Source organism: Mirounga leonina, unplaced genomic scaffold (assembly GCF_011800145.1).
Source record: "Mirounga leonina isolate KUSES-001 unplaced genomic scaffold, KU_Mleo_1.0 Mir_125, whole genome shotgun sequence".
Lineage (NCBI taxonomy): Eukaryota > Metazoa > Chordata > Mammalia > Carnivora > Phocidae > Mirounga > Mirounga leonina.
Genome location: NW_023270305.1, coordinates 13,878,527 through 13,894,836, shown reverse-complemented (window position 1 = coordinate 13,894,836; position 16,310 = coordinate 13,878,527). Strand labels below are relative to the sequence as shown.

Below are 16,310 nucleotides of genomic sequence, written 5' to 3'. Positions count from 1 at the left end.
GAACAAGATAAATTCTTATTTTTAATATACTCCAATTTATGGATTTTTTCCCCTTAATGATCAGTGCTTTTTGTATATTGTTAAAGAATTTTTGCCTCAAGATCATGAAGATGTTCTCCTATGTTTTTGTCTACAAGTTTTACTATTGGTTTTCCACGTTAGATCTATGATCAATCTGGAATTGATTTTTATGTATGGTGTGAGGTAGGAATCTATCCAACACCACTTATTGAAAAGACCTTCCTTTCCCTCACTCTGTTGCAATGTGATATTTGTTATAAATCAAGTAGTCATATATGTGTGGGTCTGTTTCCAGAATTTTTATTATGGCCATTGATCTGTCTCTCCTTGCACCAGTATCAATTACTAAAGCTATAGTAAGATCTTGATATCTAGTAGTATAAGTGCTTCTGCCTTGTTCCTCTTCTTTAGAATTGTTTTGGCTGTTCTTGGCCCTTTGTATTTCCAATTTCCATATAAAGTTTAGAATCATCTTGTTAATTTCTGCAAAAACATCAGTTGGAAGACTTTAACTAGAATTGTATTAACTCTGCAGATCAATTTGGGAAGAATCAACATCTTAATTAAATTGAACCTTCTAATCCATAAATATGGTATATCTGGGGGAAGTTTTTAAAGGCACTAAAACACAAATGATTTGTTACACCCTTCTCCCAGGATATGGGGTCTGCTCACCCAGTCTTGCACAACAATGAGAAGTCTTTCAGGCAGCATTTGGCTCAGTAAGAGTCTGTGTCAGTAACCTCAGGCCTCCATTCAAGACCCAGAAAGGACTGGCCTCTTATATACCCCTCCCAGCAGACACCTCCATCTATTCCTTTCCTTGACAGATGCTTTACATCTGTTTAAAATTTTTATTTATTTATTTTATTTTTAATTTTTATTTATTTTTTTTTTAAGATTTTATTTATTTATCTGACAGAGAGAGAGAGAGAACAAGTAGGCAGAGAGACAGGCAGAGGGAGAGGGAGAAGCAGACTCCCTGCTGAGCAGGGAGCCTGATGCGGGGCTCGATCCCAGGACCCTGGGATCATGACCTGAGCCTAAGGCAGATGCTTAACCAGCTGAGCCACCCAGGCGCCCCTAAAATTTTTAAAATACAAACATTAATCGTGTACTTTTGGCAAGAGTTGGTAGCAGACCAAATGAACAAATAAAGCATTATTCAAAACCAACAAATGCTAAAAGTTAAGACAGTTTAATTAGCAATGAGAAGTTTTAAATGAAATAATGCTGTTGGATCCTTTTTAAAAAACAAGATCTTAAAAATCAAACTTCACATCACTGTTGAGTCACTAGTGTATTTTTGTGTGAATTTTTTCCAGCAATTGTAAAAAGCTCCTTTTGACTGTGTGCTCGTTGGAGAAATGGTGAGGAGATATTTTTAAGCTAAGTCCAAATATTTTCCCTCTGACTTTCATCTTCAAATTAAATCTCTTGTTCAATAACTTTGAAAAGATCTTTAAAAAAAAAGTTAGTTTTTTGGCAGGGACTGCAATCTTTTATTGTCAACAAACTGTAGTTTCTGTTTCAAAAAAAAAAAAATCCCCACCCTTTGGGGTTTATTGTCATCTTCTTTTGTTTTGTCATACATAGATGGAGATTGCACTACTGAGTTACCTGTATAAATTTCTATACTGACATGTTTATATTCCCTGTTCAGAACGCCTTCACACTGGGGTGCGTGTTATTCTTGAAATGGAAGCGTTGCTTCGTCAATTGTCATCTTCTTCCTCTTCTGGAGGATTGAAGGCTTCTAAATGAGTGTGACAGTTAATGCAGACTATAACTCTCTGGATAGGTCCCAAAATTTATTGTTTCAGATTTCAGATTGTTAAAGTAATAGCAACACAAATCTGGAACACAGTAAGCTGGAACTGTGATCACTCATGAGCCTCACTCCCTCTCCTGCCTCTTCCCAGCTGTTCTGTCTGCCAGTGGCTGGGCTGGACCCAAGGACACCGGCTAAGCCAGCGCTTAGCTCAGGGTGGAGATCAGGGAGAGGGACGGACAGAGGCAACCTCTCCCGGGCCCTTCGAAACTATCCTTGCAGGCCCTGGCAGCATCCCTTTGCACAGAGCTGCGTGTGTGCTAAGGACACCTCGCCTCAGGGAAAGTCTGTGCCCTGGGATCTCCCTCCAGGAAGAGATGAGGCAGCGAACCTGGGAGAGGGGGAAGCTGCCATTGTTGGAACAGAGACGGGCCAGGGACACCCTCCTGGCAGGTGTCCACTAGGCCTCACAGAGAACCGTACCCGCTGGCCCTTGGCCTCCAGACCCTGGGGACCCCAGGCCCTGCCACCTTCTCAGGAACAGCATCCCCCACTCCTCGCTCTGGCCCCTCCACCATTCCCAAGCCTGCCGGCTTCCTGCTGCCTCCACCTTCTCTCGGCTTCTCCGGCCCGCAGTGTTTGCTCGCACTGTCCCTTCCAGGGCTGCTCCCAGTCAGCACGGCCGCTACCCACCAGAAGGTTGAGGTGGATGGAGTTCTCACACACAGGGGCCACGGCTTTGACTTCAAGCTAGCCCCCGTTTCGGCACTTTGTGTCAAAAAAAAAAAAAAAATTTTTTTTTTCATTGAAGTAAGCCTTTTTTTTTTTTTTAAAGATTTTATTTATTTATTTGACAGAGAGAGGCACAGCGAGATAGGGAACACAAGCAGGGGGAGTGGGAGAGGGAGAAGCAGGCTTCCCGCCGAGCAGGGAGCCCGATGCGGGGCTCGATCCCAGGACCCTGGGATCATGACCTGAGCCGAAGGCAGACGCTTAACGACTGAGCCACCCAGGCGCCCCTGAAGTAAGCCTTTTAAGAGGTTCCAGTTCCAAGGTTTTCTACATTTGATGGTCACATGTTCTGCCTCCATCACCACCTTTTCTTTTATGTTTATTTGCCACAAGGGACCATAGTGGAAATGGTGCCGGGCAGACTCAGGAGACCTGGGTCCTAGACTGAGTGACCTTGGGCAAGTCACTCCCCCCAACCCCCACTCCGAGGCCCCTCTTCCACATCCCTGATTTATGTGGGGGTTAGTCTAGATCAGAGATCACCAGCTATCTTTGATCATGCCTCCCCAGCAATAAAAAAATGGGGAGCATGCCCCCATAATATGTGTATATTCAAACTCGGTCCCTTTACTACAATATCTGTATGTTATGATATAAACATGCAAAATAAAACATTTTAAAGCTAAATATTATATAAACCAAATACACATAAAATACCTTAAAAATAGATTCCTCTTTCATTTATAGAACAAAATTTCCTCCTCTCACCATTGTAATTAATAACAATAGTGTAAGGGAAAGCAGTGTGGTTGGATGTGCTTCATTATTCTTTTAAAATCTTGCTTTAACACTTGAGATCAGGCCATTCGGGGGTCTGGTTCTAGTTGAGTCTATTTTTAGTGGCTGTCATAGCTGGTCAAAAGAGAAGAAATGTATCATTGGCTGCATGTATTAAATTATGGCACTCATTTTCAATCCCTTCCACCAATTAGAGGCTTTTTATCGAAATGAAGCTCGTAGATGTCCATCTGCCCTTATGTCAGTCAGTGGCTCTTACAAGCTAATTGGAAAAACACTGTATTTTTATATTTTTAACAAATGGACTCAAAATCCACTGACACTCTCCATTTGGATGATTTTCAAACAGATTAGAAAAATCTGTTCCTAATATTTTCAAGTATGCAGATAGAAGCATTATTTTGGGTGACTCCACATGTTTTCAACAACAAAAATCTGATGTTCAAAATATTCTCTCCAAAGCAGGAGTTCTTTGGAAAAGCAAGTGCTTTTCTCCCTCATTGCTGAAATGAGTCACCTCTACCTCGAAGAGTCAGAAGAATTCGAGTTCATTTTTCAGTGGATATCTGCCAACAGTCACTTGTCATCATAAAATGCTTAGCAAATTTGGACCGTTTGTCTTCTTGTATAAGAAACACATATAATTCCTCTTAAAGTTTGACGGCTCTTTTAAGTCCTCTGCCAAGAGATAACCAGCAAATCTCTACGTGGTTCGAAAGATTTTCAAAGTCACTTCCCTTCTGATGACAAATCATTGTCTGTGTTTTACTATGCTTTAAGCTCTTTAAAAAAAAAAAAAGCTACCCACACCACTGCATCCTGTACCACTTTGTGTACTTCTGGACTTAACCTTTTGACTATGGTAGCCTGCAGGAAGTTTTGTGGGGCATTGGTTTCACAGGTGTGGCCATCCCTGCACCCTTACCCAGAATCCTTTTCATCATGGAGCAGCCACTCCATCGGTGATTATACCCAGACAGTTTCTCCCATAACTGGTGTCTTCATTAAAGAAGTAATGTACCGTTCAGTCAATATCGCCTCTTTCCATTAGTCGCTCTCCGAAATGTGGTTCTTCATGTATTTTATTATTGAAACAGAAGCTAGGAAAACCATGTGAGAAACATCTGTACTTTTTTTCAACTATTTAGCAGACTTTCCACAGCGTGAAATGTGTTCTAATGTTTATTTCCCCCACATCTTCCAACAGTATCTGTGGTCACTACATTTTGTTCTATGCACTATTCTTGTTACCACCAGCTTCCACACCAACTGCCTTCTTCCCAGTCTCTAGAAGACAAGGTGTGTGGGTGTGTGTGTGCGTGTGTGTAGATAACAGAGTCACGTGACATGGGCCTAAGAGAGAGTGGATTGGCTTCCTAGCAACCATCCCCTCTCCCCATCACTCCCAGCAAGGCCAAGAGTGGAGGGGGGCCCCCAGGGAAGGGAAGATTGGTATCTCATTCCCTGGTTGGATATATGCTTAAGCTCACTGCTTGCCCGTCTGCCTTGTCCCTGTCTGACCACAGGAAATGAGAATTGAAGCCGGGACTTCAGTTATGTCTGCCTAGATTCTCACCGTTTCTACTACCAAATAGAGAAGAACTTGTATTTTAAAAGGCAGAGGTTCTGGCCCTGACATTTTCTGGTTGATCACCGGCACTTGCATTACAAGCATTATCTTCCATTGTAGTTTCTTTGCGGGAATCTTGTTAAGCCACCATTTGCGAGAGTTAATTGAGTTAAAATTCGGCAAAGTAATTTGTGAAGCCACTTAGCTAGACACACGTGACCTGGAACCCAGGGCAGGAGATAGCCCTTATCAGCATTCGCCTGAGGCCATCACTTTAAGCTTTCCAGGGAGCAGGGGTGTGGAGGTGGGGAGGGAGGGGCAGACACTGCAGGAGCTTGTTTGGAGGTTCTAGCAAGGCAGTCTGGATTCTCCTGGCCCCTGGCCACTCCTGGGCCATACATATGTATATATATGTGACCTGTCACCTAGGGACCTTATTTACAACGTCGATTCCTAGGTGTATTAGTTTGCTAAGGCTGGTGTGACAAAGTACCACAATTACGTGGCTTAAACAACAGAAATTTATTGTCTCACAGTTCTAGAGCCTAGCAAGCTGAGATCAAGGTGTCTGCAGTGTTGGTTTCTTCAGAGGGCTGCGAGGAAGAATCTGTTCCCTGCCTCTCTCCTAACTTCTGGCGGCGTGCCGGCCATCATTCCTTGGCTCGTAGATACCACACGCCGATCTCTGCCTTCATCTGCACAGGGTGTTCTCCTCGAGTGCGTGTCTCTGTGCCCAAATTTCCCCTTTTAATAAGGACACAAGGGGCACCTGGGTGGCTCAGTTCTTAAGCGTCTGCCTTCGGCTCAGGTCATGATCCCAGGGTCCTGGGATTGAGCCCCACATTGGGCTCCCTGCTCCACGGGAAGCCTGCTTCTCCCTCTCCCACTCCCCCTGCTTGTGTTCCCTCTCGCTGTCTCTCTCTCTGTCAAGTAAGTAAAATCTTTAAAAAAAAAAAATGACACAAGTCATATTGGATTAGAGGCCCACCCTACTTCATATGCCCTCATCTTAACTAATTATATCTAGAAGACCCTGTTTCCAAATGAGGTGACATTCTGAGGTACAAGGGGTTAAGACTTCAACATACAAATCTGGGGGACAGACACAATTCATCCATGATGCTGGACTACACCCCAGACCTTCTAAAACAGGACCTCTGCGGGTGGGAGCTCACACTTCATGTTCTTAACAAGGACCTTAGGTACCTTGTTTGTTCACTAAAGCTTGAGAGGTTACATGGCCACCTGAGGTGACACAGACTGTTCTCTCTCCCACCTCAAATACATAGGAGCACCAAATAAAACTAAATCATAGATGTTAACATGTAGCTTAGTTCAAAAGAAGTGAAGAAGAAATTTTCATGAGCCATAAATGGAGAGATCAAAACTAGAGGGCTAAGCATTGGCTATTGCTGAGAAAACCCTAAGGAGTGTTAGACAAGGATACAGGCCCCTAGAGGCAGTGGCGGTGGGGGGGTGGCGCTGGGGCTCAAATGCCCTTGAGGGAGGTAATAGGCACACTGGGTACTTGAAGCAGAGGAACTAATCCTTTTGCATGAAGCTTGGAGACTTGAAAAGGTACCTTGTCAGTGAAAGTCAGTGAAAGGGGGACTAGAAAAACCAACCAGAGATTTGTTTCAACTAATTAAATATTGGGCAGATTGGCCATTCAGACCTGCTATGTGAACTCACAGAATCAAATAGCTTTCTTAGCTGAGGGGCATCTAAGGAAAAAGAATTTGGGTTGGTTGAGGGGAGGGATGGGGGTCATTCTAGAATACTACAGCAAAGTTGGGATCTGATAAGGCCCACCAGCAGGCAAGGAAGAGTTTAGAACAGGCAGGGCTGGGCCCCTGAGCAACTGGGGGAAAGAAGTACTGGTAGGTGGGAATGAATTAGGCATACTGAAAGCAGAGGAGGATGCCAGGGAGGAATTTGCCATGCTTCTGATAGATAGGTGAGGGCCAGGGAGGCATGAACCTGACATTGATAGGCCTCCCCCTCCTCCTCTCCCACAGGTCAACCCTTTCAGAGACCGAATCTGCAAAGTGTTCTCCCACAACGGTGTGTTCTCCTTTGAGGATGTGCTGGGCATGGCATCTGTGTTCAGTGAGCAGGCCTGCCCCAGCCTGAAGATCGAGTACGCCTTTCGCATCTATGGTGGGTTGCTAAGTGGTGGTGGTGGGTGGGGGTCAGTGCCAAAGAGTAAATACCAACCTAGAATCCATCAACATCAGTTCACTGGTGGGATGATGTTCCTTGGGATTCACTTGGGTGTTTATGGATATTAGCATGTTTCTTGAATTCTATAGATTTAAAAAAAAATGGTGGTGAACAACTACTTCGATGGATAGATGCCCTCCCTCCATGCCATAGGAGGCAAATGGAGCCACGGGTGTTGTATTTTGTGGTAGCAGTGTAGGCAGACCAGAGAGAGATTGAGGACTACATATGGGTATGAGGGAGACATGCTTGTTTTGTAGGAATTCAGAAATTTGAACACCAGAACTAGCTCAGCCACAAAATGGCTGAGAAGTCTTGGACAAATCATTTCATCTTTCTGGGCCTCAGTTTCATCATCTTTAAAATGAGGTGTTTGAGGGCGCCTGGGTGGCTCAGTTGGTTAAGCGACTGCCTTCGGCTCAGGTCATGATCCTGGAGTCCCGGGATTGAGTCCCGCATCAGGCTCCCTGCTCGGCAGGGAGTCTGCTTCTCCCTCTGACCCTCCTCCCTCTCATGCTGTCTCTCATTCTCTCTCTCGCAAATAAATAAAATCTTAAAATAAATAAATAAATAAAAATAAAATGAGGTGTTTGAGAGAGATCATCTCTGAGGTCCTATGACATTTTTTGGTCTCTGGTTTTGTCTGGATTAGCCATAAGATACTGCAAAAGTTCTGCTCTTCAGTGGGCTCATGTTCCCTTAGCACAGCTGAGATGCCTGGAATTCTCCAAAGAAATTAAAAGGAAAGAAACAAAGAAATCTTGGGAAGTTTTCAAACAGACCATGTACAAGGCTTCAAGCTCATTGTGACAACTCCTTGGCCCCAAAGGACTTGTACATTCAGGCTTGCATAGTTTGATATTTCATATGCTTTCCCTTCCAGCCAGGTCCTCACTGTCTCCACACAGTGGACGCCATCTTATTCTTGCCTTGCCCAAATGGATTTGGATAAAATGGAGTGGAGGAGTTTTAAGCCTGATGGACCTGTGAGGGCTCAGGTTTCTCATCTGTAAAAAGGACTTAATGATATTTTTGTAAGCCCTATGTCCTCAAGCTTAGTATCCAGTAAACGCAAATGAAATCACAGATTCCCCTGCTGAGAATAGCTGAGTAAGCTCTTATCATACTGTCACTTCCACAGATAGCAACTACAAACTCAAAAAAATATATATATATACACACAAACACACACACACACACACACATATAGGCGCCTGGGTGGCTCAGTCAGTTAAGTGTCTTCCTTCAACTTGGGTCATGATCCCTGGGTCCTGGGATTGAGTCCTGAGTCAGGTTCCCCGCTCAGCGGGGAGTCTGCTTCTCCCTCTCCCTCTGCCCCTCCCTGACTCATTCTTTCTCTCTCCAATAAATAAATAAAATCATATATACTATATATATATATATATATATATATATATGTATATATATACATATATATATCTCAACTACCTGCTGGCACTAGAATGGTACCAGAAGCAGAGAGTTGACATTTAAAAGAAAGAAATGGTACTGGATGGTCCCCTCCCCTTTTTATAAACTTTTTTTAGCCTAAAGGTGGCTTTCAGTGAGGGGCATCATACAGAACTGATAGAAACCTTGAACTCTTTCTGACTTGAAGAATCAGACGGTTTGGGGCAATTTTCCCCTGAAAAGTGAAAAGAAGGGAGAGTCCATGAAAGAAAGCCAGACAAAGGAGCCCAACATCTGTGTATGAACAGATCTCTTTCTGACCTCTAAACCATATATACAAGGACAGACTCAAAGCAGCTCACGTAAGGATAACAGAACTGAGATTTGAGTGGCCACCGCATTTGAACAAGGTCCCTCTGTGACAGGGTTTGCACTTTAAGTCCTATCAATTGCCTGATAGAATAATAATAATAATAAATCAGCACTCTTTAGAGGAATATAACAGAATCCAGACAATAAATCATTTATAATGTCTAAGATACAATCCAAAATTATTCAAAATACAAAAATTTTAGAAAACCAGAAATGTCTGAGCTACAATCTAAAATTATTCACTAGACAATTAAAAATATAAAATTGACATGTTCTCAAGAATGGAGCCGGACTCTGACATGACCCAGATGTTGGAATTAGCTGATAAGTCTCTTAAAACAGCTACTAAACCTTGGCCAGTGAGGTAAAAGAAATTCATAATGGAAGAAATAGGAGGAATTCTCAGCAGAGAAATAGAAACTATAAGGAAGAATCAAATGAAAATATAAAAGTGAAAAATAAAATATCTGAAATAAAAATTCCCTGGGTGGGCTTAACAGGAGAATGGAGATGACAGAGGAAAGAGTCAGAAACCTGACTCTGAAGATAGTTCAATATAAATAATCTAATCTAAAGAACAGAAGGAAAAGAATTAATGGGGAAGAAAAGATATTTGAAGAAGTAATGGCCCCACATGTCCTAAGTTTGATACAAGACATACATTTACAGTGAACTTTAAGCAGAGTTAAGTACAAATGAAATCACATACCCAAATTTAATTGGCTTAGTGGTCCCTACCTGTTCATTAGTCGTCCTCCTTCCTTACCCCAAGTACTTCTGGGGATCCCCAGGGAGTTCTAGCCTACTAGCTGCTGCCCCTCTCTGTCAGGACTCATGCCGCAGAGCACTTGCTGTGCTGTTCTGAGCCGCTTCCGCCTCCAGTCAGTACTCTTCTGAATGGGCAGCTCTTCCTGATGCAGAGTGCTGGCCCAGGCTGAGTGCTCTCATCTTAGCCAAGAGTCTTCAGGTGGCAAGTAACAGGGACCTACCTGTGTAAAAGGCAATGGATGAAGAACAGCAGTATATTCGTTTCCCTTTGCTGTGTGATAAATTACCACAAACCTAGTGGCTGTAGATGACACATTTAAAATCTCACAGTTTCCCTGGGCTAGGAGTCTGGCACGGCTTATTTGTGTCCTCTCCTAGGATTTCACAGGGCTGCAGTCAAGGCTCTGTCTGGGCTGCATGTGACTGGGGAGGAACCCACTTACAAGCTCACTCTGGTTGTTGGCAAGTGCATTTCCTTGTGTCTATGGAGCTTAGAGCCCTGGCTTCCCACTGGCTATCCGATGGAGGCTGCCCTCAGTTTCCAGAGGCTGGTCTGTACTCCTTGCCACATGGGCCTCCCCTGACATAGCCACTTGCTTCTTCAAAGACAGCTAGAGAGAGTCTCTTGAGTGCGTATGCTGGTAAGATAGAGTCTTATATAACATTGTAATCACGGAATTAACATCCCATCACTGTTGCCAAATTCCGATGGTGAGATATAAGTCGCAGTTCCCTTCCACAGGAAAGGGACATGGAGATTATATATGCATAAACACCAAGAGGGGCTTGTCATGGAGTGGGGAGGGCTCTAGAGCTTGTCCATCACAAGCAACATGGAACCTGTGGGAGAACTGAAGCAGCCTCCCGAGGATGCAACTGGCAAGTGGTCAGGAAGTGAGGCAGCTGCTATCTTCTTTTCTCTCGCTGGCTGCCTGGTCTCTCATCTCCGCTTCTCTCTGTGCATTTGCTCTTTCTGCAGACTTTTATGCTTCTGTGCCTATGGGCCAAAGATGAACACCCTGGTCCCCCATTTTCTCAGGAGAGGCTGATGGCTCAGCCAAACGCATGATCTTGCTACTCCCGGGCTGGGTAAACAGACTTGTCCAACCAACCGCAGCCCAGAAGATGCAGAGTCACATAACAAACACAACTCCCAAGGCCCACTGCTGGGAGTGAGGACACTTCTCAGAGATGGTAAAGTGTGGGCTGAGCAGATGTGCCCAAAGATGTCTGCCTCAGCTGTCTTTCCATGGTTTCCAGAGCTAAATAAACAAAAACACCCAAACCTTCAGGGAGCTACAAGAACAGCAGGTTCTCTTCAGGCTTCAAGGCACAGGAGCTAAACTGTGCTCAGCTGAGAAGTGGGAAGAATGCCTTCACTCCCAAGAGGTCAGACTGAGCGCCTCAGGTCAGATTAGGGACCAGATACCACGTGTCCCCCACACTGTCAGCGTGTCCTCCTCCAGCCCCTCTCTCCAGGCCCCCTTGATGGGTTTCCTTCCTCCTTGAGCTCCGGCACAAAAACAGAAAGTGCAAAGCCTTCATGCAAATCAGCTGTACAAATAGATGCCTGGGGACTCATAAACTCTAAGGCTTCATCAGATATACCCAGACAAATCTGAATTCTCTTTGGGTTCAGAAGATTTGTTGCCTTACGGAGCTGTCAGCAGGATTAGAGATGGGACACGTGAATCTCTGAGCCCGGTGCTTGGCGCGTGGGAGCTGCTCAGTACATTGAGGTGGGAAGGGTAGCAGTGAAGGCAGAAGAGGAAGAAGAAAAAGGAAAAGGAGAAGGTGGTAATGGCCCTGGTGAGCCTTCTTAGCCAAAGTCCAGAGACTTACCTCGATGCCCTAACGCCTTGGTCCTCCATGAGTGGCCCATGCACCAGCAGCGACATTGCCAGGAGGTCCATTAGGAATGCAGACTCCCCAGCCCCCCAGCCCTGCCACACACCTGCTGCATCAGAGTCCACATGTTAACAAGACCCCCAGCTCGGTCCTCCACATCTTAAAGTTTAGGAGACACTGCTCTAACCCATTGGGTCTCAAACGTGATTGCACACTGCAATCATCTGGGGACTCAAGACCCACGGCTACTTGGGCCCCAGCTGCACAGATCTGATGTAAGGTGTGCCCTGGTTGATGGGCTTTTTCAAAGCTCCCTGGGTGATTCTTAAGTGCAGCAGAGTTTCGGAGCTACTATACCAGTTTGGTTTGCATTCAGTTATATGTAAGTGTCCATGTTTAAAAAAAAAAAAAAAAAAAAGCCTGGAATTAGGCTGTCCAGAGCCAGGGGGAAGTAGGCAATGCCTGGCTCCTTCCAGCCCCCCTAATCTGCCACCTTTAGTATGGGACTGTTGTTCTCATCATCACAAGATGGTGTCTGTGCCTACAGGCTTCTCATCTTCATTCCAGGCAGGAAGAAAAAAGGACGGGAGAAGGGATAAGAAGCAAATGAACATTTGAAGGCACAGATTAAGTTGACTCTTCTGTAACAAGCTTTCTTGGACGCCCCACCCAGCAGCTTTGGACTGCTCTGTACAGAACCATGTCACATGGCCACAGATAGCTGCAACGGAGACTGGAAAGCTGGGTATTTTAAACTGAACATGGCATCACCCTGGACAGGAATTGCACTGCTGTTCATAGGAAGGAAGGGGGGATGGCTCTCCGTCAAGAATCCAGCACCTGGGGGCGCCTGGGTGGCTCAGTTGGTTAAGCGACTGCCTTCGGCTCAGGTCATGATCCTGGAGTCCCAGGTTCGAGTCCCGCATCGGGCTCCCTGCTCGGCGGGGGGTCTGCTTCTCCCTCTGACCCTCCTCCCTCTCATGCTCTCTGTCTCTCATTCTCTCTCTCTCAAATAAATAAATAAAATCTTTAAAAAAAAAAAAAAAAAGAATCCAGCACCTGGGTTGTACCTGCTGGGCTCCAGTTTCTGCTTTGAGGGACGTTCCTGGCCTCCAGTGGATCGAGCCCCCACCCTCTCTGTAAGAACTTTCACCTGTCAGAGACCAACACCCCAGCCCTGCCTTCCTGCTCCCATCGGCAGGGCTGCCACCAGATGTGAATGACCTTCAGGCAGGTGCCAGAGCACCAGCGGGAGAGTTTGCCACACCGCCCCGAGACCTGACCCAGGACGGAGGGCTGGGAGAGGCAAGGGAGGCAGCCTCCGTTCTCCTGCGAATGATGGTGGAGGCGTGCCCTTCCCCACTCAACCAACATGGGCTGATTTCTGTAAAAGGACTTCGTAAATTGCAAGGAGTAACAGGACAGGGAGGTTGGGATGGTGATAGCAAGAGTGTTCTGGGGGAAACCTGAAGGCTGAGCCCCGATTCTCCAAGCTCTCTCTAACCTCCCTGTTGTCGGGAAATGGCAAGAGGTAGGCCCTCCCCCATTCTCAGAACGGCCCCAGCTGCAGGTCTGAGGCTGCTGAGTTTGCAGGGGCTGGCCAGCCGCCCAGAGCTCCCAGCCCCCACCCCTTTCCCAGTCGTCTCTGCCCTTGCACCCCCAAAGGAGGGGAACTGTCCAGGACTACATTCTACTCCAGCAAATGATTCTGTTTCCTGATGGCCTGGGACCAGAGCCATGTCACTTTGCTGCAGCCTCTGCATATGGGAGCTGGGCCAGTGGGACGCCTGGGGACACTGCAGGGTCTCTGGGAGAGGCTGCGGAGCTTCTTACCAGCAGTGCAATGTCACTGCGGCTGCCCCCTCCCTCCAGTCCCGGTGCCGGTCCCTCGGCCCCTCCACCTGCCCCCAGCCCTCACTCATGATGTGTGAAAGCAGAGCTGCGCAGGGAGAGCCTGGATGAACGGCTCAGGACTTCACCTCCAGGACCTGGGGCTGATAAACAGTTGGCCAGGGGGGAGACATCTGCTTAAGGACCGGTTTGGTGAGCTGTCCTTTCATATCCATTTCCTGTCCAGGGGGACGGAGACAGAAGTCTGAGCTCTACCCCTGAAGGATCCTGTGACATCAGGGCACTTGCTCCCTCATTCCAGGACCAATATAGCTCTAGCTTTCGTTCTTCAAAGCGAGAGATTACAGTTTCCAGGGTTGGCATTTTCAGTATTTAACATCCTCAAATGGCACAAAATTGAGCCTCTACTCTACCTAATGAGCATCTTCTATATTCCAAACCCCATGCCAGAAGACTTCCATGCATTTCCTTATTTAATTTTCACAGCGACTCTGTGGAAGTACTGTCAGTCTGTTTATGGATGAGGAAACGGAGGCTCAGGCCATGCATTAGTTTAGGTTAAATTTGGTGGCAAATGACAGGGAACCCCAAGTGGTTTACACAAAATAGCTTCCAAGATCTCTGGCAGCTACGTGTTATTTCTCTAACGTGTAGAATCCCAGAGGCAGTTGTCCACGGTGGTTCTGCAAGGTCCGGGACGTAGGTTCCTCCGTGGTGTCACTTTATCCTCTGTCCCCAAGGTCGCCTCAGTGTCACAAAGAAGGTATAGCCTTCTCTTTAAAGACGTTCCCAGAAGTTGTCTGTGCCTCTTCCGCTTGCATCTCACTGGCCAGAACTCAAACGTGGGGCCACATCAAGCAGCAAGGGAGGCTGGGAAGTATAGTGTTTAGACGGTCACACACCCAGCTAAAAATTGGGTGCTTCATTACAATGAGAGCAGTTACGAGTGATTCAGAGCACAGACTTCCCACAAAGTTGTAGCGCCTGGGTTTACTACTGTCCAGGCAGGCAGGAACCAGTCTGGTACCTCTGTGCACGGATGCCGGGCTTGGGGATGGGCACCCAGGAGGGACCCACGTGTCTGCCAAGTGCAAACGAGCGAGGTGGAGGCAAGAAGCAGGTGCTGCAACAGGAAAACAAGGCAGCCCTAGGCCACCGGTGCCGAGGAGAGCAAGGCTCATGCTGGGAGGACAGGTCCTGTGTTAGGAGCTGCTGGAGCTCGAGGACGGAGCCATCCTGGGCCTGAGGGTGTCAGGGAGACTTCACAGGAAGGCAAGGGAGGGCAAGCACACGGTGAGTTAGAGTACCCCAGGGCTTGGAGGAAAAGGAGGAGGGCACTCCAGGCCAGGGGCTGCCTTCGGCAAAGGCTGGGGGTAGAAGCACTCCGGGCCTGTAGAGACTTGCAGCAGGCACTGAGAGGCCCAGGCACACCCTTCCAAGGCGCCTCTGTAGGGAACTGGGTTAAACACACCCGGGGCAGGGGGGTAGGGGGCCGTCCAGGGTGCCGGGAGCTTGTGTAATGCCCACATTTTGTTGTTGTTGACATACAATGTTACAGTATTTTCATAGGAATGACCATATTTTTGAACTCAAAAAGGAGGACTCAAGGTCTGACAAGGGTCAGGGTGCTCCCTGGAGTGGATGCTGGGCATTATCCTCAGCACAGGCGGGGCAGGTGCTCAGGTCACCCTGCGCAGGGCCAGGAGCAGGGACCTGTGCTCAAGGCCAGGCGTTCCCAGCTCCCGGTCACCAAACCATCACTGGCTTAATGAGCTCTGAGGTGAAGATTTTCATAGCACGGTGGGTGACGCAGGCTTGGGGACCAGCCTAGCTGGGTCCAAATCCCGCCTCCCACTTACCGGCAGCGTGGGCCAACATCTCACACCTCTGTGCCTCAGTGTCCTTTTTGCAGAGTGAGACTCATAAAAGGTTGACTGTGAAGTGACTGAAAACAGGTGAAGCTCTCAGGACATGTCTGAGCGGACAGGTGAATGCTCATGACTATTGCTGTGTTTATCATGTTATTCAGCACCTCCTGGGTCTGCAGCAACCCACCCCCCTGCCCCCTTTGCTACTTGCCTGCCCAGGGCTCTCTGAGGGCCAGGCTCGAGGCCCACCTGGGACGGTGGGGCTCTGTGGGCCCATGGCTCCCTGGACTCCTGGAAGGCTGAGGAAGCTCCCCTTTCCTCTCACACTCTGCCTTCTCTTTGCAGATTTTAACGAGAATGGCTTCATCGACGAGGAGGACCTGCAGAGGATTGTCCTTCGACTGCTCAACAGTGATGACGTGTCCGAGGACTTGCTGACTGACCTCACGAACCACGTGTGTGCCCTGGGGCCACACAGGCTGGGTTGGGCCAGGCCATCCCCCAAAGCCCCTGGGTGGCAGGCAGGGTGGGGTGTCCTGAGGGATGGGCACACGGCTGGAGGCAACTATCACCCAAGTTTGCATCTTTCCTCCAAAGTCCTTCCTTCCAGGGTCCCCAAGAGCAGGTGCCCGAGCCACCCACTCCAAAGGGTCCTCCCACCCACACTGCAGTCACTGTGGGCAGGTGGCCCGACAGCAGCTTAGCCTCAGATGGACACATCACCACGTCCCCTTTCCCACGTTATCCCAGATGTCCTAGAGTGACAGTCCAAAGTGTGACAGGACATGAAGGCAGCCTCATGAATCTGTTTGTCCTAAGACCATGGGAACCGTCAAGTGCTTGTGGTCTGGATTGAAACTAGAAACAAAGATAAAACCATGAAAGGTCATCACTGCCTCCTAGACCTGACAGGGCCCCTTGCAAGTACTGGCCCCTGCCTTGTGACCGGATATAGGTGTGGGTGGGGGATGTCACCCCATTCACCTCTGCACCCATTTTCACTGCCAAGTTTGTGCTGGAGGCACAAAGGGGACTCTTCCCATGAGGTCCCAGACAGACCTCAGTGCACATAACCTTA

The 16,310-nt window shown here is 47.4% G+C and overlaps 1 protein-coding gene across 1 annotated transcript in view; it reads left to right on the top strand.

Annotated features, from left to right (window-relative positions):
- The window catches only part of CIB4 (calcium and integrin binding family member 4), a 46,636-nt gene that overhangs the window by 28,525 nt on the left and 1,801 nt on the right, over positions 1–16,310 (top strand). The window contains exons 4-5 of the mRNA XM_035000526.1: positions 6,911–7,052; positions 15,578–15,687. Coding sequence (XP_034856417.1) covers positions 6,911–7,052; positions 15,578–15,687 — 252 coding nt within the window. The remainder of the gene's footprint in view (positions 1–6,910; positions 7,053–15,577; positions 15,688–16,310) is intronic.